Consider the following 23,724-nt stretch of genomic DNA (forward strand, 5'->3'; position numbering starts at 1 on the left):
ACAATTGGGTGGAAAATACCTGCAAGGAGAGAAGGTATATGAAGCCTGAAGTCTTAAGCAGACAGTGAGACTGTCACAATGGTCATCAGATACATCTCCTCCTTTCCTATGTGCCAGTTCAGGAACCAGGCATTGCAAGGACAGCTAATCTGAATGATCTAATAGTTGCCTAAAACTACTCAAAGGGTATTTACCAAGATACTGGAGGCAAACTCTTCTCCATGATGCTACATGACATAACAAGCAGCAACAGTGACAGTCTTGGAAGGTCCAGGAAAGGTATCAGAAAAAGAAGTGCCACTGGTAGGATAATGCAGGACCAGACCAGGCTGACCACAGAGGCTGTGAAATTTCTGTCCTTGGAGGTTTTCATCACCTGTCTGGAAAAAAATCACAGCTGACCTGCTTTAGTGCTGGCCACAGTCCTGGGTCCAGCAGGAGGCTGGACAAGATGACCTCCAGAGCTCCTTTCCAAGTAACACTGCACGACTCCTGGAGTTCCATCAGATCATCATTTACTTCCAGCTAAGAATAAGGACAAGTAAAGGCAGTGCCATGGCCAGAGTTGGTGAGATACAGACCTTCAGAATCAAAAAAATCACCACTTTTTAAAATATCAGCATAGGTGTATTAATTTGCATGCTAACACACTGCTGCTGCCATAAGCTGAATTTCTGCACACAGAGATACCACTCCCCTGCTCTGCAAAACTCTAGCATAAGGTGGTAGTTCTCAAATATAAAGTAAGCAGGAGGCTGCATTTATTGAAAGCACCTCACAACAACTGGAATTTTCATTCTAACACAGTGAAGCTTTTAGAAATACATTACCCACTGAAATGAAACTGTTAATGCATTTACTCAATATTAGATTAGCCCCACAACTCTAAAAAAGAGAACCAGCAAGTGTTCTCCAACACAAGCTAAGTTCTGCCACTCTGGAAGTAAAACTACAAAGCTGCTGTCATTCCCCTAAATCCATTCAGATTTTCCCTATCAGACACAATGACAACTGAAGTAACAAACAGAAAAATGGCAATGCCTTTAAACAATCTCCTCTCTTGTAACACACATTCCTCCTTTAAACTGGCCAATATTTTTGCCTCAGCCCTTTAAGTCTCCCAAGCTAAAAAATATGTGCAGAATTCAATGCAAGTGACATGCCACAACTTCAAAGCTAGTGACAAACAATGACTGCCATTTGAAATTATGTCTTCCCTAAAGTCAAATTACAAGGCACATGCGTATAGATTAAATAACTCCTGTAATACTAAGAACAAATAGAGATGTAGAATCCTTGTCATCCCCAGCACAGGGACTGTCTGGCACATCCTCAGCTGATCACAAGTCTCGGTCTGTCTGCTCAGGTAAGCCACACAGATTTACTACAGACAAAAATGAAGCCCAACCCAGACAACAATTTAGCTGCCTGCCAAACAATCCTATGACTCTCATTTTACATAATTTGCATCATAAATCACAGAATCATAGAGTGGGTTGGGTTGGACTTTAGCCCATTCCACAGCCCTCTGCCATGGGAAGGGACACCTTTCAACAGCCCCGTCCAACCCAGCCTTGGACAGTCCCGGGATGGGGCAGCCACAGCTTCCCTGAAAACCCGTGCCAGGGCCTCACCACCCTCACAGGGAAGAATTTCTTTCTTCTATCTAATCTAAACCTGCCCTCTATCAATGTAAAGCCATAAACCCTTGTCCTATCACTACATGCCCTTGACAAAAGTCTGTTCAGCTTGTGGCAGCATCACCTCATTAATCCCAGCCACGGGATTTGATTTCTGCCTGCCTGCTGCTGAAACGTGTCCTGGCACAGCCAGAGCTGCACATCACACGTGCCTTCTGCAGTGCCCACAGACAGTGCAGAGATCCTGCTCCAGAACAGCCCCAGTGCTCAGCACAGGCACTGCACCATCTGCCACTGCCCTCCCAGCACCATCATCACCTTCATCTCTGACTCGGAGCAGCTTTGGAGAATAGGGGCCAGGTCGTCCCCAGCCCTGCCTACAGAAGAAACCAGCACGAGGTGAGATGCTGTTCACAGAGCAGGTACCAGCCCTAGAGCCCTGCACACACAGGGATGGGTACTGCTGCTCCTCCTCACTGAGAGGTGCAACTGCTTCTACAGGAGCAAACTGAGATCAAGCCCTGCTTACCATGAGACCTCATTGCTATGAGGATTTCATCCCACTGTATATTATAAAACTCAAATTCTGTGTGTATTTTGTCATTTACAAGGAAGCCACAGAACTCAAAGGCACAGTGAAGACCCAGTCATCTTCCCCACTGCCTGTTCTGAAAATGCAATGTTTCACAGCCTTTCTCTGATCCAAGCTCCCCTTCCTCTGTCAACACAACCAGAGTTCATTGAGGATTACTATGATAACAGACTTGTAAAAGCTATATACTTTGGCCTCTGCCTGCCATTAACCCCTGCTGGGATGGCTGGTATTACTCAGTTTAGTTCTGCCTCAACATAAAATAACTATAGCCTTGCAGCAGCTGTACAATAGAATTGTACAGCACTAAGCACTTCTTGTTCTTTTGTAAGCTTTTACCACTTTTTTTTTTAGTCTTTAAAAACCTTTTTCAGATTTTGAAACAAAAAAAGTCCCTTTTCCATGAGAAAAATGAAAAGCAACTCCATTTTCTTTGTAGAAGAACAACAAAAAAAGAGTAAACTGCCAGTGAGCAGGAAAGTGCACAAGCTTTGGAAGTGGCAGAACAGCCCACCCACACTTTAATGGATGGGTAGAAATCTGTTGCTCCATTAAAGAACAAACAAGTCCTGCTCAGGAGCATAAAGCAGATTTGATTTCTCAATTCACTTTTCATGCTTGCAGCTGGAGACAGTGTTACTGTCTGACACCCTTCTCAAACGTGCAGGATGTGTTCAGCTGCTGAGGACAAAGAACTCTCTATGAGCACTTTCAATTACAGCAGATATGACCAAACACAGGCCTCACATGGCAATTTCTTGGTATTTGATGGTCCCAGCCCTCAGCCAAATGAAATATATTTAACATGAGATTGTCTCTTAAAAGCTGTTGCCCCCAGTGAGCAGTGTGTAATGGTTTCAGGGGCCACCCAAATCTTGGACAATCACATGAGCATGTCTGTCACCAGCCAATCCCACCACTGCAGAACACCACAGACATCTTCAGAGAATCCCTGCAACCACAGCCCTGGAGAATACAAGGCTTCAGCTGAGTACCAGCTCTGCTGAAAACCCCCACAGATGCCTTGTTCAGCTTTAAACCCTGATGTAATGGCTAAGAGACCAGGAACTGTCTGGCTCAGTTTCCAGTTTATGTCACAAGACCACACTGTACATGCAGTTTTGAGTGAAAATACACCATGCCCTGCCCTCTCTCCCCTGTAATAATGGACTTATAAAAGATGCCATCCCATGCTGCCCCTGGTATGAAAGACTTTACAATGGACTATTCATCAAGCAAGCTTTTTTCCTTCTTTTACTCAATTATTAAAGCCCGTGACTCACACAACTGCACAAGCTTCCAGTACCACTTATTACCCGTCTAACCACTTCAGCTAATCATTCTTTTGTGCTCATTCCTCTCTCCTACAAGTTACCTGGGAATTGTCCACATGCATATTTTATACTTTTGAGAAATTAAGGCATGAAATCTGCTAGATATAATTTCTGTTCAGAGAAATGATCAAATTAGGGAAGACATTGCATTTGTGTAATAGGATGGAGCTTCAGCAAACTTGAGTTTTTACACACACTGCTCACAACTGTCTGGGGCTGGGGCAGTAAAATGAGACTCCCTCAGAGTTATCTTCTGATTCTGCAGTCCCTGAGAATCTGTGATGTAGCTTTGAGTTCCTTGGGTCACGTTATTCCAAACCAGTCACAGAGAACCAAATGCTACTTTGATTGAACAAAGTAAATAACATCAGTAGTTTGAGTCTAACAAGGTGACACTTGCAACAGTTTGAGAGATACTAATTTTAAAGAACATACCAAGTGACACACATAACAAAATCACACAGAATAGGAATTTCTCTATATTAAGATTCCTTCTGCCTAAGCTCCTCCATAGAAAAAGGGTAAATAATCCTCTTTAAGAAACCTTTAATGTCAAAATACAATCAGTACCCACAAACACTAACAGAGCTACTAAAAAAGGCAAGCTCAGATGTACCTGGATTAAATGCTGTCTGAAGCAAAGTAAGATAAGCTTGAAAGCTCTAATAGAATATTGAATGCAATTCCACAGTGCTCCAAATTGCTCTCTCCACCTGTTTTATGACAGGGATCAATTCCTTACATGCTCAGGTAAAAAAAACCTGCAAACCAAACAAACCCAAGAAAATACCAAACAGAAATATCCCCACCACAACAACAACAAAAAACCATAGTAAGTAAAATTCTATTTAAAGAATTCAGAACTGTGCCTGACAAAAAGCCCACCCCAAAACAGAAAGAAGTCTTTATGCAAAACTGGTCTTATAATAACAATTTTTATTCAAGATGGACTGAAAATAAATACTTCCTATTACTTCCCTCATCCTGGAAATAGAAAAAAAATATTATTTTTGGTCTGTATTAACTATTTTAAAATTAGCTGCTCCAGCTTATTTCAAGTACACATATATTTTAAGGCAACAGAGAATGTATTTATCATTTTTGTGTGTGCATCCATACACAAATATTGTATATATAAACCATGTATATACATATTGTGCTGCCACCTTGTGAACAGTCTCTGAATAGGGAGGTTTAGTTCACACAGACTCAATTCTGCCACCTTTATTCACATTTAGCTCAAATGACTTTAATACAGATACTTTTAAAATAGGGACTCAATGTGACAAAGGATGGCTGAATCAAGTGCTTAGTGCAGAAAATTTTAAAAGGCTGAATAAAACAGCTGAGTCTTCCACAATTTCTATATGCTTTTGTGTCACAGTTTATTGCCACAGCTATTATAAAAAAATCTAACTAAATTCTTTCTGATAAAAATATTGCAACTTTGCATCCAAGTTGTATGGCTGTCTTCAAAACAGAATAAGCTGGTGCCTGTAAAAAGAACAAAAGATTAAATACATTTACTGAAGTGTTTTGCTTGAACCAGACTGTGATAATGAACAGTAAGCACTATTAAAAAAATCAAAAGTAAAAACACACGCATGCCAAGAAAACCCCACCTGTATTTGCAGTCTAATCTATCCTAGAGAAAACGAAATTAAAATCAACTTTTCAGAATATGCCCTCAACTATTTATGTTTATAACTATCTTTATCAACTATTCAGAACATTCACAAATGTAAGTCAAGAGAAATAATAGGAGAGAAGTCACATATTCCCCATACAGTATCCAAGGGAGCACAGAATTTAGTTCAGCATTTCACACTTCCTAATAAGATGATGCCTCCAGTTTCCAGCACTGTATGGATAGCAGCTGACATTCTTATTTTCAAAAATATTTATTTTAAACTGAAATTAAACGAAAATCTAAAAATTTGTAGAGGACACCTCTTAGGAAAAAAATCAAAACACTTTTAACACTTGACATAAATTCCAACAGATTTAGTTCTGTTCTAGAAAAATGAAAGTTAAAACATGCAGGACATTCTTTTATGTATCTTTGGGAAAGAATATCATGAGCCTTATTTTCTGCTTCTCAAAAACCACATCCAAATCTCTAAGTAAGGATGGAATCTATAAGTACTACAAAGAATCACATCCCAATTTCTAAGTGAAGAGCAGCACATCCACATCCTCACTGACAGCATCAGTTACTCAACATTCTACTCACAGCTTCTGCATCGTGCTCAAGCCCAATGTCGTGGTGCTCCTGCTCATCATCCCGGAATTGCTTTATTACCTGTAAAACCAGCAGCTACTGAGCCTGCTTTGCAGAGAAATCAAGGCAGCCAGTACACAAAACTAACTGCTGTCATCCGTGATGTGCACCATGGCAAGCTAGGGTCTCTCAAAAACTCCTCAAAGATCTGAACCTCCAATTCAGCAAGAAAAGAATTATTTACAGCATTCCCCTAACCTGCAGTTTTTCTAGTGGTCTCCAAAGAAGTCTTTAAGTTCAAACTGCTATTTAATTAATACATCACTATTTTTTCACTGTTTCAAAAAAACTTATAGCCATAATAATTCTTAAGACTGACTAGTTTCACACCCCCAGATTATTCTGACAATTTGAATACAGGAATTAAGGTCCCTGCCTTGCCAATCAGTAAGGGTGTTCCCCTGTAAGCTAACCAGGTTTTTTTGTCCATTCTAGCATACTCTAAAGAACAACTGTTTGTTTTCTAATTTTTCAGCTGGGACAAAAATGTTTAGAGGATTTTCCCCTGCAATGCCTGCAGATGAGCAGGCTTAATGAAGAGCTCATCACTTACAGACACCTGGGCACTGTCCCTGCCCAAAGGTTTGCATTGCTTTTGGTGTCCCTCCCAGTTCACCTCATACTGGCTTGTGAATAAACTCACTGCCTGTATTTTTCTCTATTCTGTGCCATCTCTATCTATTTCATGATATCATTATCTTCAGGGGTGGTATTTCCCTGGTGCACCTCAGCATCACTGGTTGCTTCAGAGACAATTTCCGTAACAAAGGGATACATTGGAATAATCAGACTCTGCTACATGTTACACTATGCACAGCTGAACACACCGGTAGCCAGCAAGGCTGGAAAAGAACCAGTTCCACCTGCTGGAAACAGCTGTGGAATCAGCTCAATCTCCCACATCCACCTTATGGGAATGTGTCCCAGTTGAATATCTAAAATGCTTGGGAAATTATTTTCTCACAGAGCTGACAAACATCAGCTCCTTACACACTGAGAGTATCCAGGACTAGAACATGAACAGGGTGCTGGCTGGCAGCAGTGCCAGGAGGGCAAACCCCACCCTGGGGTGTGTCAAACACAGCATGGGAAGAGGGGCTGGAGAGGGGGTCACCTCAGCTCACCCTGAGCAGCTCTGGACCCTACAGGTTAAGGAGCACGTGAAGGTACTTGAAATGTCTTCAGAGGAAGGCAACACAGCTACTGTGCAATCAATATTTCCTCCTTTTGTTTCCCCTCTAGACCCTTCCTTTCAATTGCAATTAATCAAACTTAAAGCATAATTCTCCCACTTGAAAAGAATGCAATGCATTACTGAAAGCATGATGAAGATAATCCAACATATGTTTTAATTTTGGTGCTTGATCAATTTAGTGCTGCTGAAGGAAAAAGCATCCTTTTAATAGTCTCTGTTGACTTCAGCATTCTAAGTGACAGAACAAGAAGATCCACTGTAAGTTCTAAAGGCATATTATTCTTAAAAGACTAAATCACATCAAATAATTCAATTAATTTCTTAAACTACTTTTAAGTCATTGTTAAATACCTGCAATAGTTCTTTGTACTTTTCTGGATCCTCTTCTATCAGAGTTCGGATCTGGTTGTTGTAGTGCTCTGATATACTCTCTTCCACAGCCACTGTGCAAGCCATTGCACCCTTCTTGCCAAGCAAAGCACTTCCAGCCCCTGGGATTGAGTACCAGACACATAAATACAATGAAATCTGAAGCAAAACAAATAATTTAACACAACTGAAGGCTTCACAAAACAACAATAATTGTAATTATCCAAACTCACCTAAAACAAAACCTGCTACGTTCCAGAAAGGCAATAAAACAGTAGGTCGAACTCTATATGCAACCATGAGCTCATTGAACTTTTTCAGGTGGTCTTTTTCTTGATTCCACATTTGCTGCAAAAGAGCCAGATTACAGAAGAGCATAAAGCCACAACAGGCAAACATTTCCAATGAAACTAATAAAAACCAAAACAACTCAGGCCATGTATTCTGGGATCACTGAGGCAATACTGTAACATCACAGAAAAGGAATGGTGGAGAAAGGCAGGTGCAGGTTGTTATAAAAAGGACAGAGAGGACAGTTATAAAAAGGTAACATAAAAACATTTGCAAAATAGAACAACACTACAGCAAGTGCAGCAAAAACCAAACAAACAAACAAAAAAAAAAAAAAAAAAGAAGAAAGAAAGGAAAAAAAACCAGAAAAAACCTTGTCGTGAAGGCTGCGAACTTTCAGCGTCAGCCGGCCGCTGCAATCACAGGCGAACGAAGCAGGGCTCACCTGGATGAGGGGTCCCACGCTGGACCTGCCCAGCACGGCCATCTGCCCCGCGTAGATGCGGTTGGCCCCGAACTCGCCCGCATGGTCCACGCGCAGGATGCGGTCTATGACGGGCTTGTTGATGTCCCCCCGCGCCGCCCGGCCGCTGCTCAGCCTGAGGGACCCTCCGCCGGGCGCGGCCCGCGCACCTGCGGGACACACAAAGGTGACGCGCGCTCCGCCGCCGCCCCGCTCCCCCCCTGAGGCGGCCCCGGGCGGCGGCCCCGGGTCTGAGGGAGGCAGGGAGAGGAGAGGAGAGCGGAGCCGGGGCCGTACCCGCCCGCAGCAGCAGCAGCGAGCACCGCAGCGCCGCGGCCGCCGCCATCGCGCTGAGCCTCCTTCGTCATCCCCGCGCGCCGCCTGCCGCCATTCCCATTGGCTCCGCGCCGCTGTCAATCAAAGCCCGTTGCCATGGGAACCAAGGGCGGCCCCTGGCGGGCGCGGCGGGAACTGCGGGGGAGCGCTGAGGGCCCTCACAGCCACAGCGGGACAACAGCCGGACGGTAAAATAAATAGCGTTTATTAACGGGCATGCCTTTACAGTGAGCACAGAAAACACTCCAGAACGTTATACTAACAGCATAGTGTCTCACATCAACTAACAGCGGACGCGGTTTTGTACAAGAAATCCTTAAGCACAATCTTTAAATAAAGGACTGGGTTAGTTGCCTGCAGGGACACACGGTTCACTGACACACATGGTCCCAGCAGTTCGGGTAAGACAGAGGAAATGGGAAATTAAGGGGTACTGACACACAGTATTGCCAACCAATAATTTATCTCTGAAATACGCACATTTTAGAACACACAGACCAGTAGTCAAAATGTTCATACAAGAATAAAATACAAATAATAATGACTTAAAACATTAAAAACCCAAAAGAGGCCCCTCCACAGCAGCAAGGCTGCTGCCCCAACAGTGCTGTGCCTGCTGGCTTCTTCCTACCCCGAGTGTTTATTCACAGCTCTTTTATCAGTTTGTTTTCTCTGAGCATTTTGTGACCAGTTATCCAGTGTCCAACTGCTCTTGCTGCTTCAGAGCAGCATAAACAGCAAACCCTCACGTTTAAAAATATTTAGAAAACTGATTTCAAACCCATGCCAAATTTTTTTTCCTATGCATTATTCCAACATACTTCCATATATCTTTTTTAAAACCAAAGCAAATGAAAACATGTAAAACCATACCTTTTCCCTCTCTTGTGATTCTTCTAACATAACTGGTAAAAACAGTACAAAAGGATTTCAGTTCTGATCATATTTTACCCAAACTCCCTGAAAAAATAGGGATGTAAGAAATCCCAACAACCCTGAAGCTGTGTGAGTGTTAAAGTATCCTTTTTTGAACAGCTCTAACACAGTATAAATCAGCTGAATTTGCAAGTTTTGGAAACATTAGGCCTCAGACCACAAGCAGCATTACACAGACTACAGTCCCAGGGTGCCAGTCAGCTGCTCAGGTTTTAGAAGCTGCAAATGCTTCTGCTGTTATCTTGTTCTGGGAGTTTCAGGAAGTCAAGTTCTTTTGGCTTGTGTGGTTTTCAAGGATATCTCTGAGCTTCTGTTATCTTTCTGATTAGGAACATCTTGTCACGACTCTCCTGGAAAGACAGAACAACAAGAATGCTCCACATGAACAGTGTTAATACAAGTCATCTACACCAGCTCATTTCTTCATTAGAAATAGGTGCACTCACCACATTGTACTCCCCCAGCTGCCTCAACTGCCTGAAAAATTTCAAGCTTACAATGACTTCATTTATCTCACCTCAGGTTACACATTAATAGTTCTGCATTGAGCCTAGTAAAAACATCTCACACACCTCAACATTTAAAACCATGCCTCCAGAAAGTTGAACAAGAGCAAGCAAACAATAAAAAGCACTGAAGAATTTTCAGAATTCCCAGATTTTTTTCTGAACCCTTCAAAAAGCAGGAAGGCTTTTGTTCCTAAATACCTCACTCCTCAGAAATCTCCCCCCACTAGCGTTTTACTGCACACAGGTTGTTAAATGTCATATCTAAAAGAAATATCAAGAAATGGGCTATTTAATAAGAAAGTGAGAAGTCTCACCACTGAGGCTGAGTTCTGACTCCAGCAGTTTGTCAGATCACAGCACACAAATGCTGCCAAACCTGGCTTTTGATGGCCACAAAGCAGCATTTCTGCACTGGCACCCTTCTCCAAAGGGCTGATTAGTAGTGACTTGTTCCACTTTCAGTACCTGTTCAAGCACTTCTGGGCCTATACTCAAGAACAAGACCAGAAAAGATGCAGTAGAAATAGAGGCCTGGAGGGAAGGGTAGGGAGCCAGGTGTGTGTTTGTGAGGGCAGAGAAGGAAACAGAAGTGGAGGTTGTGCAAGATGGTGGAGAGGACAGGAAACACAGGATTCACGTTCTTCTTTGGCAGAAAAATACCATGGAGATAAGTGGATTTAAACAAGGCAACAGATGAAAAACAGGGACACAGTTTCTCAGGGGCATATCTCTTGCATGTGTGCTGCCTGATATAACCAGACCTTGTTGCAGTTGCAGCTGGTACCCAAGAAAATCAACTCCACTGAGAAATACCACAATGCTTTGGTTATTTTTCCGGGGTAATTTGTAAAACATTCTTTGCTGCCTGTTGCAAACACCAAACATCCAGGAGAGTATGAAAACTTATATTCCTCTGCATGCCTCCTTTCTATACCCCTAAAATTCTCTTTGTTGTGTCAGTAAAGTGTTGGGCCAGATCTTACCAAAACCAGTTGTTCTCTCAGCTGTTCAACCACTCGTTTGTGTGCTCGAGCCAAGGCAATAACATAGAACATTATGATGCTGTAAACAACAAACAAAAAGGGAGGACTTGAGATTTCCTATGTGTGTAATAACAAGTTCAGTTCAGGAGAACACATAAATGTGAGCCACAAAAGGAAGGGCTGGGTGGAGTCCTAAATAAGCCACGTGTTTTTTCAAGCATAGAAGTTTTAGAAAGCATCAGGTAGTAAGGCTCCAAAATTTGCAAACAGTTCAGTTAAATGCAAAAAACTCAATTTAAACGTAAGAAAAACACCCCTTTTTATTGGAAGACTGACCAGACCCTTGAACAGTGCTGTGGAGTCTCTGTATCTTTGAAGATACTGAAAATTTAACTGGGTATGGTTCCTTCTCTACTTGACCCTGTTTTGAACAGGAGAATTGGTTTAGATTCTCTCTACAGGTGACATCCAACCTTAAAAATTCAACGATTCTACACTGAATTTCATCTTACTAAATGACTGTTTTGGGAGTTTTGTTTTTTTCAGACTAGGGTTTGTGGATAGGAGTTGTGATTAGAGGGCTTACTGTACTAATTTGCAGAGGATTCACAGTTAACATTTTTGAGAAGGACACTGTTGAATATGGGATGTGCAAGGGGAAATGGAACAAAGCTGATGAGTATGAACACATGGGCAAAGACATAAGGGCTGAGGATTCACATGGGTTTTGATGCTTTTGACTGCAAATGCAAAATCTGGTCTAATAGATGCTTGGTATGAGCTCAGTAAGCAAGGAAGTGCAGCTGTGTAAGTGAATCAAGTCTCCACAGTACTCACCAAAGGATCACAAAAAAAGGCACTGCAAAAGCTTCTGATGCAATGCCAAAAAGGATCTGCTGCAGACCTGTTGGAAACTGAAGTATTGTATCTGGAATAACTTCCCACGAAGTGTTATAATTCCTGAACGGCCCACATGCCTTGGAAGAGGGGATACTGTCAAAGAAGCAGAACAGAAAGATGTTACACCCAAATGTAAAGATAAAATAATCCAGCACAAGCCCAGCACCAGTCTGGTGATGCAGTAAAAGTGTCCTATGTCTATAAAACTGTGATTTTTGTTTATATGAACTAAGCTATAAGTTTGTGTGTTATACCCTATATATTTTATTCCATTAATCATTCTAAAGTGTTGTGTCTGCTTTTACAGAACTGACAAGCTTAGAACAAGTGTCAACTTCACAGAACTTAAAATTGTCACCTACCGTGCTATGCTGAATCCCAGAGGGATAAAAGCCAAGAGGAGCCCAATCAACAGCACCACCAGGAAGAAAAAGTTGGAGCTTGATGCCCTTATAGGCCTTGCTGCAGGTTTGCGTGTGTGTATCAAAACAATCTGAAGAGGGAAGGTGAGTAAAACTTATCAGTACATCTATACAGATACACATCCAAATATACTTCCCCAATCAAATGAATTTTCCATTCTCAAACATGCCACCAGATACCACACAACCGCGTCCTTTGATGTGCATGGGCTGAGAAGGGCTAAGACAAGATTGTCTCACATTTTGGTATAAGTCAGTGTCTCCTAATTTGTGTAAGAATTTGATCCAGAGGCCCTCACACACTTGCACAGAGTCAACAGACACAGGCATTTGGTGTACGATCCATGGCACAGCTGTTGGCTTTGTTCTGCCACATCTTCACTGGATACATCCCCTCTTGCAAGACCTAAAGCATCAGCAAGAATTGGAGGCACAGAAGGAACTGTGTGGTCACTGAGCAAAACTTCTGATAGTCAGAAATCACACGAACATCCAACCCAGCTTGGATTTTCTATTTTGCTCCCAAATTTTTAGAAGTTTTGCAAAATTTTGTCCACATTCTAAGCTGTGTTGCTAGTAAGTAGATTTGCAGGAAGACTTTTGCAGGAAAGTCTTATAAACTAGTTTTATTACATAAAAAGCTTATCTTAAAAAAAAAAGGCAAATAATTTGAGAAGTTTTGGCTTTGCTTGATTTCAAAGCAAAATTCTGTCTGTTAAAAGCACAAAACCTTACTCAAAATGGAATATCACTGGCTCATTCCATCCACAGCATCTACAGGTGGTTTTAGGATTTTTTGTTGGTTTTAGATCACTTGCATATTTATATGCCTCCATTACAAAAAACCACAGAGATGCACTCAATTCTTTATCAAGCACGTGCCTCCATTACCTTTTTTACATAGAAGATGATGAAGTATTTTATAGTTGCTATTGCAGGGAGAAGTGGTGAAAAGAACGTTCCAATCCAGCAAATAGTCTGTCCATAAATGATTTCCAGGACATTGTCAGAAATTTCAAATTCCTTATGTCCAAACCACTGAACAAGCTTCCAAGAGCAATGAGTAACTAACAACCTGAAACCAAATATTGTTAGTCTTAAAGTGAAGTTGTAGAATTTAGATGCATTCTAATACATTTGAGACACGCAGGACTTAGCATTTAAGCATTAGACAACATAACAGAAAAGGTCTGAAGAAGAAAAGCTCTCAAATATCAAAACCTATACAGCCATCTGAGGAGCAAACAGGTGCTCAAACCACCAGAAGTATGTTTATGCTTTATTTTAAAACTAGGAATTTGGTTAGCAATATGGGGAATTTAAAGCAGAAAAGAGAAAATGTGTTTCATATGTCATTTGTAAAAATATGCACAAAAAGCAGATACATACTTTCTGGGGAAGTCCGCAAACAGGGCCACAGCAAGGATTACAATAAAATCAAATATCATCAGTTTGTACATTTCTTGCCCAACATCAGATTCCCAGCACTATAAAACAAGTCAGGAAAAACAGGATTAGCAGTCTAAATAAACAAGTGAAACATCTGTCTATCACTAAAGCAATAATCATCTCAGTTAACACCATGAAAGTACAAATGCTATTAACAGCAATTTCTAAAATATTCAAGTGTTTCAAAGTTCCTGTGCCAAGCTCTTCACTTTTTATTTGGTTTGATTTTGGGGTTTTTGAGTGGGGTGGGGGGTGGGGGGGACGTGGCTGGGTGTATTTGTTTGGTTTTGGTGGTTGGGGTGTTTTTTTGGGGTGGTTTTTTTTTTTTTTCCTTTTGAGGAAAACCCATTTGTCTTTATGCTGCAAAAGGCAGTAGCACAATGTGTCCAAAACACAGCTACCTCAGACAATCCTCATGGTGGACAGAAAGTCTGTGCTAAGGAATCATCTGCCACTGGACTAACTCTAATCAGACTTTTAGACAAGCAAAGGATATATGTGCAACAACTGTATTGGTTTGTACTGAGCAGTGGGAATTAACACCAGGTATAGCCTGAACGGCAACCCCAGGGCTCCTACTGAACACCTCTAGACAAGCAACTCTCATGGAAAACAAATCTCTGTTCACAAGCTCAGATGATTAAACACCAAGATAAATCTACTTACAGGATAGAGTTTGTAATTGTATCCACAGGGCTTACACTTGTCACTGCCACAGCCAGCGATCTGACTCCACAGTGAGAACAAGAGAACGCCAATATTGGCCAACCGCACAAAGACACACCTGGAAGAAAGGCAAAACCTAACTCCAAATGTGCCAAAAAACAGCCATGTTAACACTTGGCTCACCTTGTTCAGAGTCCAAGGAAGCCTTAAAACACAAAAGGGTCATGCAGACCTTTAACAGGGTAGCCAGACAGACAATAAATGCATTTCTTTCCTTAGTAATAAGTTAAAATTCCTTTTGACCTTCCCAGCTTTAGGCTATAGTCCCTTGTTTCTTTTCTCACTAGTGTTCCTCGATCAGTCATTTCATTTTCGAGGTTGCAGACCTCGATGCTGCAATGGGTTGCAATTCCCTCAGGTACAGTTCTGTGTGCAGCATTTCCATTTCATGTGGCTTCAGGCTTTCTGAGGCACTTGGCCAAATCACAGATACAAAGGATGGACTTGCAGAGTTCAGGTGCTTCAGCCCAGATCTTACTGCCTTAAACTGCCAAACATCAGCTCTTAAACTGACACATCTTTTACCCCAAAACTTTTAATTTCTGCCTTGAGCAAAGCTGAGCATCAGTCACTGCTGTACACTCACTTTTGCTCATTTAGGGAACTGCTGCATGCAAAGCAGTGAATCCACAGCTCTGCAGCCACAAGTTCTCTACTGACTGTTTATTCAGGTTGAAGATGTCCAGACCACATAGCTAAATGGGACCAAGCAAAAACTTGGACACGGAGATGATTGCACTGCACTGTCATCAAAACACATTGTTCCCAGATTTAAAGTTTCCAATTAAACATTGGCAAAACAATGCCTCCTTGGTTTCCAGTGCCAATTTCTCTACTTCTTGATGTTTCAATGTTTACAATACATATAGCACACCAAGAACAAGTTGTTGAAACATCCAAGGACACAATAAAAACATCTTTACCTCAAGAGTGTCAGCTTGATTTCAAAGGCTGGTGTATAGTCTTCAAATCTGATCAGAAATGCAAAGATCAGAGGACCGATGAAGTTGGCCAGTGTGATCACCATGGAAGGCAAATACTGCACTAAGAGATTAACCTGGGAGTTTACATTGCCAGTGTCCTGTAGGAGAAGAGACGGGAAAAACACAATGCTCAGAGAAACACACCTTCCTGAGCATGCTGTCTGCAGCTACACCAGCCTGCCTTGTCCAGGATTCAGGCAGCATCTTTTACTCCTTCTTCATCCTCCACCAACATTTGCACCAGGCAATAGGAATCAACACCAGGCGCAACATAAATGGAAAATCCAGGGCTGATTCTGAATACCTCAAGACAAACAAGTTTCATGGAAAATAAATCGCTATCCTTTATATAAGCCTGATCACAGCTGTCTCTGCAGTTTGCTGCTACACACCCTTGCTTGCTTTCTCCTGCTCCTTTCACCAGGAACTCCCTCCCCCTCCAGGTAAGAGTGTTTCTGTGCTTCCTCAAAGCTTCTGTTTAAAGAGGTTCAACTCACCAATGTTTGTGTCTGACTGTTGTTAAGCAGCACCAAGGCTACCAGGTTTTACAACTATTCCAAGAGCAGACACTTATCAATTTATTCTTACTGGTGCCAAGCAACTCCCCTGATTCTCCTACAATCCTGACAAGCTCCTCCAACTTATTAAGACAAGGTCAAGGTATCAACCCTTCTACTTAAAGCCCACAGTAAGTGAAGCTGTTCAGTGTTGTGCAGTCCTCTTCTCTGCCCTCAAACAATACTCTGACATATCAACTCATTTAATCCCCATTTCCTGCTTCTGTCTGTGCAATCCTGGCAGTTTACAGAAGTTCAGAATTAGGTCCACATGAGCACAACTTTCCTTGTGAACAGCTAAGTCCATCACACCAGGAATTTACATGGGGGAGAGAAAAATGGTGGTCCCCATTTCTACCAGAATAATCAAACCCTGGGTCCTACAGAGAAGTCAACCAGAAGCTTGTCTGCTTTGTTCTGCTTCTGAACCACTCTTTCCATCTGCTTGTCCTGATGGAGGTGAAACCAATCCAACCTGATTCTTTGTGCTAGTGATGCAAGAACCTTTGCTTCTGAAAACTGCTGTGATCAAAGCCTTCTTGTTTCCCCACACAGCGGTACCTGAAGCCACAAGACAGATCACAATCGTCATTCTGCCTTCCCCTGAAGTGTGTTTTTGGCAGCTGACAGTGAACCAGATCATGTGAAACTGATCATGATGAAGTTTGATTTACCCAGGTCAGTTCTCCCAGCCAGTTCACAGTCCAGACCCAGCAGATCACAGTGAGCTGAGCACAGTTACAAGGGAAGGGTAGTGAGGGCTGCTCTTCTTGCCAGCTCCAAAGCACTCAACACTGAAGCTCTGCAGCAGTGGGAGACATTACTGGGGAGGCTTTTTTGGCACATGGTTCTTCATCATTCCTGCTCTCATCTACTAAAAAAACTGTAAGTCTGTAGAAAGCATTTTCACATCCCTGCGTGAAAGGTGCTATATTAAGATATGTGACTCTTTCACAATAGCTCCTCTTGCTGTAATCACCAGCCTTCACCAAATCTGTCCCAGTGTCATTTCTTATACTCACACTGGAGTTTTCTTGAGAGAAGACAGTCACTCTATAAATTGAGTAAAAACATCCTGATAAAATGGCAATGACAATTATATTTATAAATATTCTCAGAGTGTAGATGCGTAGCTTTTCTCCCATTTTCCTCTCAGCTATTTTTTGCTTCAGTTTTTCTTCCTGCAAGTCTGTCTACAAAGAAAAGGAAAAAGAGATGCAGTTTTTGGGTGCAGCATACAACACTTAACATTATGTCTTCTACCCTGAGAAGTGCAAATCTGTAGCCTGTTCTAGGAGAGTCACTCCAGTGCCTGCCCAAGCACACAGAACAGTGTCTTTTCTTTGACAAAACAGGTCCATGCAGGAATGGAAGCTCCCTTGTGCTCAGCCTCCCTGAGATGAGAGCTCTGTAGCCAAAAACAAGTGTCCTGCAATCCTCTTCTCTCTACTGTATCAGTAATACATTTCCTTGGGGACAGACAGTTTGCCTGTTTGTTGAGAGAGACTGATCTCAGCTTGAAACTAAACTCTGAATGGGTAAACCAGTCACTCATCCCATTACTTCTGCAGGTAAATAACCAGCCCTCACCACTATGGCTCAAAATTCCTTCTCCTCTTTGTGAAGAAAAATTGGGCAATAGTACTGAAAGAAGGAAGAAGAGTCTTGAGCAGCTTGTCATGTAAACTTGGCGTATTTCACCTTAACTGACATGAAGATACAGTATCTCCTGTGAAGGCAATTTAACCTGGGAAACCCACGTTAACACCCATATGAGTGTATTTTCAGAGGACTTACGTCCACCAAACAGTATTATTAAGGGGCTAGTTCTTCTAAGATGTGTGTTCTGGAGGCAAATGTGTAGCGAGTGAAGGAGGTTCTGATTCTATGATGAAAACAGATTACTGTGAACTTCACTAGAGCAGAAAGCAATTCACTGTAATTTATGAAATCTGTAATTACCACTGTGTGGTTTGAAGTGGAATCATCTTCTCAAAGGTAATTTTTTCACTACACAAATCTCTGCTTCCAGTGTACAGAGAGCAAAAAGAAGGTCCTTGTTTTACCATAAGAGCCTTTCAGACTCTTTTCAGAGCTTTATGCTTTGGGAAATCTATAGCTGCATCAGCATTTTGTATGTGCATGTCTGCCAAAGACAACTAGTGAGAATTTTTCAGTATCTCCTTACTGCAGAATACTCTCAAACAGTACAAAGAGCACAATCTGAATTTTATTTCTCCCTAGACTACTGCTTACTGCACTGCATGCCTAAACCCCAGAACACTCCAACTGATCCCTGCAGGGTTTTGCCTGCAGCTGGGACAGATTTTCCTGTTGGACTACGCAGAAGCTAACACAGGAAGCAGGACTGGAGTGTGAGGAAGAGGCAGATAAGCAGCTGACAGGCTGGCGCGGGTCCCCAGCGGATGAGGGCAGGGCCAAAAACATCCGTGCCAATTTCTCACCTTGCACCACGACTCCAGCTACCTAGAAAGCATGCAAGAGGATGTGGACTGTACCCCCAAAACAAGCAACTTCAATCCTTCTTAACCTTATTCCCTTATCTGCAAAACTGCACCCATCTCTTTTTAGCCATCTAAGCTCAATGAAACCATAATCACAAAAAGGCAGAAGATACTCACCTGGAGCTCGTATTGCAAGCTGCGATGTTTCAGCCGGGCTGCACTTGGATCTGTAATGCAGAAGTCCCAGCCTGCAAAGACTTTGTTACAGTAACTCTGAAATGGATCTGCATCATGCACTAAGTTTTGCTTAAAGCCTTCCACAGACCTAGAGAGAAATTTGTGAGAAGATTTATTTTATGTACAGGAAAAACACACACAAGCAACCTGTCTGATCAAAGACTAAATGAGCCCCTCTGTGAGCAAACTGTCACCTTTGCTTAGTACCAGCCAGTGCCTGGGACTCTTTCAGTGTGAGATTCTGCAGCAGCTGACCCTGACTGATACAGGTTATTCCTACCTGCACTTCACCACAGTCACACCTTCTCACCTCATCCAGACCCAGCAAAGGAAACTGAGATGGCACAAATAAAACTCAACCAAAAACCCCTAAAAAATCCTCCAAAATTCAGTATAGTAGAGGAGCTTTTACTTATAGGTATGCATACATAGAAAACAATTTGAAGTATCAGTTTTCCATTTTTCCCAAGCACTCGAAAGGCTACTGTGGCACAGCATCCTCAGGCAAAAGACTCCCCTTTCCCACATAAACAGCTCTAGAACACAGTATGTTCCCTTCAAGAAGGAATACAATCTAAACTGTGCAACAAGTAACAGTAAATAAACAACACCAAAATGTTTACCTCTTTATTATCCAGAGAGAACTTAAGGTAAGGTAGGCAAATGTAGCCAGGAGGTATGCAAGTGGCAAGTTATAGCTCATGACACTGATCCATACAGCATCTATTGAGTAATAGCCATAAAACAAACTTGTCACTTCAAGGAATCCCTGTGAAATCGAAGTTGAAATAGAATTTGTAACAGCAGCAACAACTGCCCCATTAAATCGAACCTGGCATTAAGCAATCATTTTGCAATTTTAAAATTAGGGCCCCCAGCAAGCTACAAATCTGTAGCTTCTAAATACTGCCATTGCCTCTACCAAACTGTAGTGCAGGCACTGTGTGCTTAAAATCCCTCCCCTCTCCAGCCAAAGAGCTGCAGGACACAGACACTGGGATGGTACACAGAGCACAATAGGCAGTGTGCTCCAGAATAATAAAGGGTAGCAGCTGGGGAAGAGAGGCACAGGCTGCAGCACGTGGCCAGCCAGGCCCTGTGGTCGGTCAGTAAAGTCAGTCTGAAAATTGCCCTTCTCAGAGATAACCTACCCTATTGATGCATATGCCTTACCATTTTTCAAAATTATCAAAGCTTCATTCCACAAGTAATTTTTCTTTTCATTTTAGATGCTACATGAGACACTTAATTAAAAAAAACAAAACTAACTAATTACTTACAGTGCCACTGAGCAAATCTTTGAGGTAAGTATAGAAGTAAACAAGTCCCTTATTACCACTAGGTTTATAAATGGTGCAGATATCATCTGTCAAAAGAAAGGCATGAAAAGTCACTCAAATGGTAATGCCCACCAAACTGCAAGATCACATCAATTCAAACATGCCACTCTTATAAAAAGGCTTTCCTTTTTTTCTGGGAGGTGGAGAGGAAGCTGATGGAAAGGGGGAATCTTACAACAGCTGTACACAGAGAAGATGTTTACCTATGTTCTTTGGAGAAATGTAAGCAATGGTACTGTTGAATATTCCATATTGAGAAACTATGGTGGGAAGAGTAACAAAACTGAACATCAGGATAAAAATTATAAAGTTCAGCAGGACCAGAAAGCGGAGGAAGGAGAAGTAGGACTGGATGCCAGTACCAAATTTCCCTGGGAATAAAAGAAACATGTGCCAATAATTAACATGATAAAACCATTGAAAATACAGACAAAGCAGATTATAAAATAGTTTCACTGAACCAAAGAAACATTGTTAAAGCTAGTTTTAAGTACTACGGACTTTTAGCAATATAACTGAAATGCAGGTTGGACATATTAATAATTTTTTCCAACGTATTTCCTTCTACCATATAATGCATTTTACATTCAGCAATAATAAGGGAAGAAAGTAACTTCTTAAACACATGTAGTTATATCTGAAACTATGCTCACACAGGTAAAACTGCCAATAACAAAAGCAACTTCCCAGAGGAGAAATGGACATCAGAATAGAAATACCTTCTATGCTGTGAATATCATGTCGCCAAAGCACCAGGTAAGATGACAAGCCCTTGACTTCACTGAGTGCTTTTTTCAATGATTTACTGCTAGTTCGTCTCCATTTCTTCCATCTAGATAAATGTTCTGTATCAGCCTGCTGAAAGTCCCTAAGAAGTCAGAAATACAGTTACTGAGCACAAGGAATAATTTTTCTTTCCATGTAACAGGGCTTAGCAGGATGGAGCCTGCCCACAGCCTTCAGGGGAATAGCTACAGACACACAAACTCTCCCCATCTGATCTTGCTGTAATGGCAACATCAACTTAATTCAAATAGGGCAAGCTGTCTCATGAAAAACACTCACCTTTCTTGGAGAAAAAACGAATACAAAAAACCCCAAAAACAAAACAAAATTGGTAATAACTTTTTGAAAAAGTTGCTGGAAAGTGCCAATTCAATGAATTTGATAAAATATTTTCTGTCAACACCTCTGGGGATGCACTGTTCTAATGACACACTGCAAAACACTGAGAATGTGTCACTGTAATTTTTAACCACTCACTTATGGATTTTCATACTATATGAATACATTTGCATTTTAAAAATTGCTGCCTGGTCAGCAACAGCATCAAGGAGAATTCTGAGTGGTCAGAGTTTTGAGTTTGTTATTTCTTTCAAGAAACCTTAAGACCAGACAAAACTTCATAGAAACATAGTTTGAAAATGGACTTGTATGCAGCAAATTCTTTTCCAGCCTCGACGCACTGAAGAAGGGCAGCAGTTAAGTAGGTACCCATGAGGACACGGTGCTGGGGTACCAAGGGTTCAGTTTTAAACACTTGTAGTCAACCTTACTCATGTGCCCAAGGGATGCACTGCCATGTGTGCTCTGTGTTGCCTGTCTCCTCATACTTCCAGCATTTTGGCAGGAAGTCAAATTAAACCTATACAAAGAATCAGGCAGCAGATGACAGCTTTCAGAGTGAATACAGCTCCTCTCAAGAGATTTCATTCTGTGGAAACTACAGGCTGCAGTTTGCAGTGTTTTAACTCTGCAGAACTGTCTGGCCCATGTTCAGTTTGCATTTTAAACAGAGGCGTGGGCTGCATATTCATCTGAGCTACAGAAGTTGAGTGTTCAGCTCTCAGGACATTTATGCCAAGCACTTTGTGTTGGCAGCTGCTGCACAAATGCAGATCACCGATCTGTAGAAGCGCCAAGAAGCCCCACCAGAATCTCTCAGTGCTAACATGTGTAAACAAGCCTGGGACATTGCAACTCCACTCCTCCCTCCAGTTCCTTTTTCTTGAAGAACTGAACTTTAGACACCCAACTTCAAATAAAATTCAGAGTATCGAGCACTTTCCTTTACCATGACCTAGATCTTCTACTGTTTCTTGTGTACAGGCTATAGAGTTAAACTCCAAGGTCAGGCTGTTTGCCACTGCTCTTGTAATAGTGTAGCTCTTGTTCTCCCTGGAGTACCAGACATTAATTGTACGTTCACCTCTCTTCTGGTTCATAACTAGAACTACAGTGTACCTGATTTAGAGGTGCAGCTGTTGTTTGACAGTGCAAAACCACATCCTGTATCGTTGTCCTCAAAGCAGCTCTCAGCTCAGCAGTGAGGCATGAGATAACAAGCACTGAAATTCAGGCGGGGCAATGCAAGGTTTTTGCAATCCCTCCCTCCAGGGGGTTACCACCAGGGGGGCAGGAACAGCCCACAGGAAAGAGTCATTTAAAAAGGAATGGGCCGGGGGGAGAAGATAAAAAGAAGCAAAGGGCCTGGGAAGTTTCCTATCAACTGTACAGAGCTACAGCAGAGAGAGAGCCCTGCATTGTGTAAGAGCAGCTAAGCAGACTCAAGAGCAGCAGCACTCGCATAGCAGCGAGAGGGTGCGGGGATGTGTGTGTGTTCATGCAGATAACTCACAGCGACCCTTGAAAGCACAAAACCCTGAGGAAAAAAAAAAGTAACAAAAGACCAAAACGGAAACCAGTGAGAAACGCATTTGTTTGCTACAGGTAATTGCCAGTTTTGACTTATTTCTTCCAATGCAACCTACTTCTGCCCCTAGTCAGCGACTCCCTCGTGCCAGCCAAGAGCACTCGGGCACCCTCTTGTCAGAATCACATGCCACAGGGTAAAACAGATACAGCCAAACCCAGTTCTGCTTCACCCTTCCAGTGCACCTGGGCTGTGTTTAGGAAAAAGTCATTAAAAAACAAAAACAAAAAAAGACCCAAAAAAAAAAAAAAAAAAAAAAAAGAAGAAGAAAGGCGTGAAGATTAACCTTATTCTCCTCTTCTCTGCCATGGATTTCGGGTGCTCTCTGGCAGGGCGATCAGCCAGTTCTCCCGTCTCCGCTCGGGCCGCATCCCCGCGGCTGCGGGCGGTGCCCAGCAGGGCCGGCCGGCGCTCCTGGGTGCCCCCGCGGCGCCTCCGCGCCGACTGGCAGCTGGGCAGCTCCTGCAGGAAATGCACAGGTGCGGCGCCGTGCGGCTCCTCGGCGAGGACAGAGAGCCCTGCGAGGGAGAGACGGGGCTGCGCTCGGGGTCGGGCACCGGGACCCCGCAGCGCCGCGAGAGGCGAGGGCAGAGCCGCTCGCTCCCTCCCGTGCCGTGCCCGCATCCCCCCGCCACCTGCGGGGCCGCCGGTGCTGCCGCCGCCCCGCCTGCCCCGCCGCCCGCGCCCTCACCGCCGCTGTCCCGCCTGCCCCGCCGCCCCGCGCCCTCACCGCCGCTGCCCCGCCGCCCCGCGCCCTCACCGCCGCCGTCCCGCCGCCCCGCGCCCTCACCGCCGCTGCCCCGCCGCCCCGCGCCCTCACCGCCGCTGCCCCGCCGCCACGCCGGCCCCGCGGCGGCCCCCGGCCCGCTCATGTCCGCGGGGAAGCCGGAGCCCCGCGCCGCTGCCGCCGTTTCCGGGCGCGGCGGGGCCGTGGGGCGGCGGTTGCCGGGCCGGGGCTGGAGGGCGGGGTGAGCCTGCCCCGGGGCCGCCTTCCCCCGGCCCG

The 23,724-nt window shown here is 43.1% G+C and overlaps 2 protein-coding genes across 2 annotated transcripts; both read right to left on the reverse strand.

Moving 5' to 3' along the window:
* Positions 1 to 4,482: 4,482 nt before the first annotated feature.
* On the reverse strand, positions 4,483 to 8,606 carry COQ7 (coenzyme Q7, hydroxylase). Its single transcript, XM_030285294.4, has 6 exons — positions 8,463 to 8,606; positions 8,148 to 8,335; positions 7,645 to 7,759; positions 7,394 to 7,533; positions 5,800 to 5,868; positions 4,483 to 5,060 (listed from the first exon to the last, which is right to left on the reverse strand). The coding sequence occupies exons 1-6, from the start codon at positions 8,509 to 8,511 to the stop codon at positions 4,983 to 4,985; spliced, it is 639 nt and encodes a 212-aa protein (XP_030141154.4). The 5' UTR covers positions 8,512 to 8,606; the 3' UTR covers positions 4,483 to 4,982.
* A 79-nt stretch (positions 8,607 to 8,685) lies between these two features.
* Positions 8,686 to 23,724, reverse strand: TMC7 (transmembrane channel like 7). The gene is made up of 16 exons (XM_030285281.4): positions 23,542 to 23,724; positions 23,008 to 23,239; positions 20,728 to 20,876; positions 20,212 to 20,379; positions 19,949 to 20,034; positions 19,292 to 19,437; positions 18,609 to 18,756; positions 16,989 to 17,159; positions 15,350 to 15,507; positions 14,367 to 14,484; positions 13,641 to 13,738; positions 13,143 to 13,326; positions 12,192 to 12,322; positions 11,767 to 11,922; positions 10,930 to 11,008; positions 8,686 to 9,787 (listed from the first exon to the last, which is right to left on the reverse strand). Exons 1-16 carry the CDS (start codon positions 23,591 to 23,593, stop codon positions 9,728 to 9,730), a joined length of 2,136 nt encoding a protein of 711 aa, XP_030141141.2. The 5' UTR covers positions 23,594 to 23,724; the 3' UTR covers positions 8,686 to 9,727.

This window comes from Taeniopygia guttata, chromosome 14 (assembly GCF_048771995.1).
Source record: "Taeniopygia guttata chromosome 14, bTaeGut7.mat, whole genome shotgun sequence".
NCBI lineage: Eukaryota > Metazoa > Chordata > Aves > Passeriformes > Estrildidae > Taeniopygia > Taeniopygia guttata.

Excerpts from the sequence above, each read along its gene's own strand:
- COQ7 (XM_030285294.4), bottom strand. The coding sequence starts at position 8,511 with ATGGCGGCGGCCGCGGCGCTGCGGTGCTCGCTGCTGCTGCTGCGGGCG. Across the intron at positions 7,760-8,147 it reads GCGTGGGACCCCTCATCCAG|CAAATGTGGAATCAAGAAAA; the intron begins GTGAGCCCTGCT and ends GCTCTTTTGCAG. Across the intron at positions 5,061-5,799 it reads TTGAGCACGATGCAGAAGCT|GCACCAGCTTATTCTGTTTT; the intron begins GTGAGTAGAATG and ends TTCTTTTTACAG.
- TMC7 (XM_030285281.4), bottom strand. The coding sequence starts at position 23,593 with ATGAGCGGGCCGGGGGCCGCCGCGGGGCCGGCGTGGCGGCGGGGCAGC. Across the intron at positions 14,485-15,349 it reads ATCAAGCTGACACTCTTGAG|GTGTGTCTTTGTGCGGTTGG; the intron begins GTAAAGATGTTT and ends CCTTTCTTCCAG. Across the intron at positions 9,788-10,929 it reads TGAGAGAACAACTGGTTTTG|GAGAGTCGTGACAAGATGTT; the intron begins GTAAGATCTGGC and ends CTGTCTTTCCAG.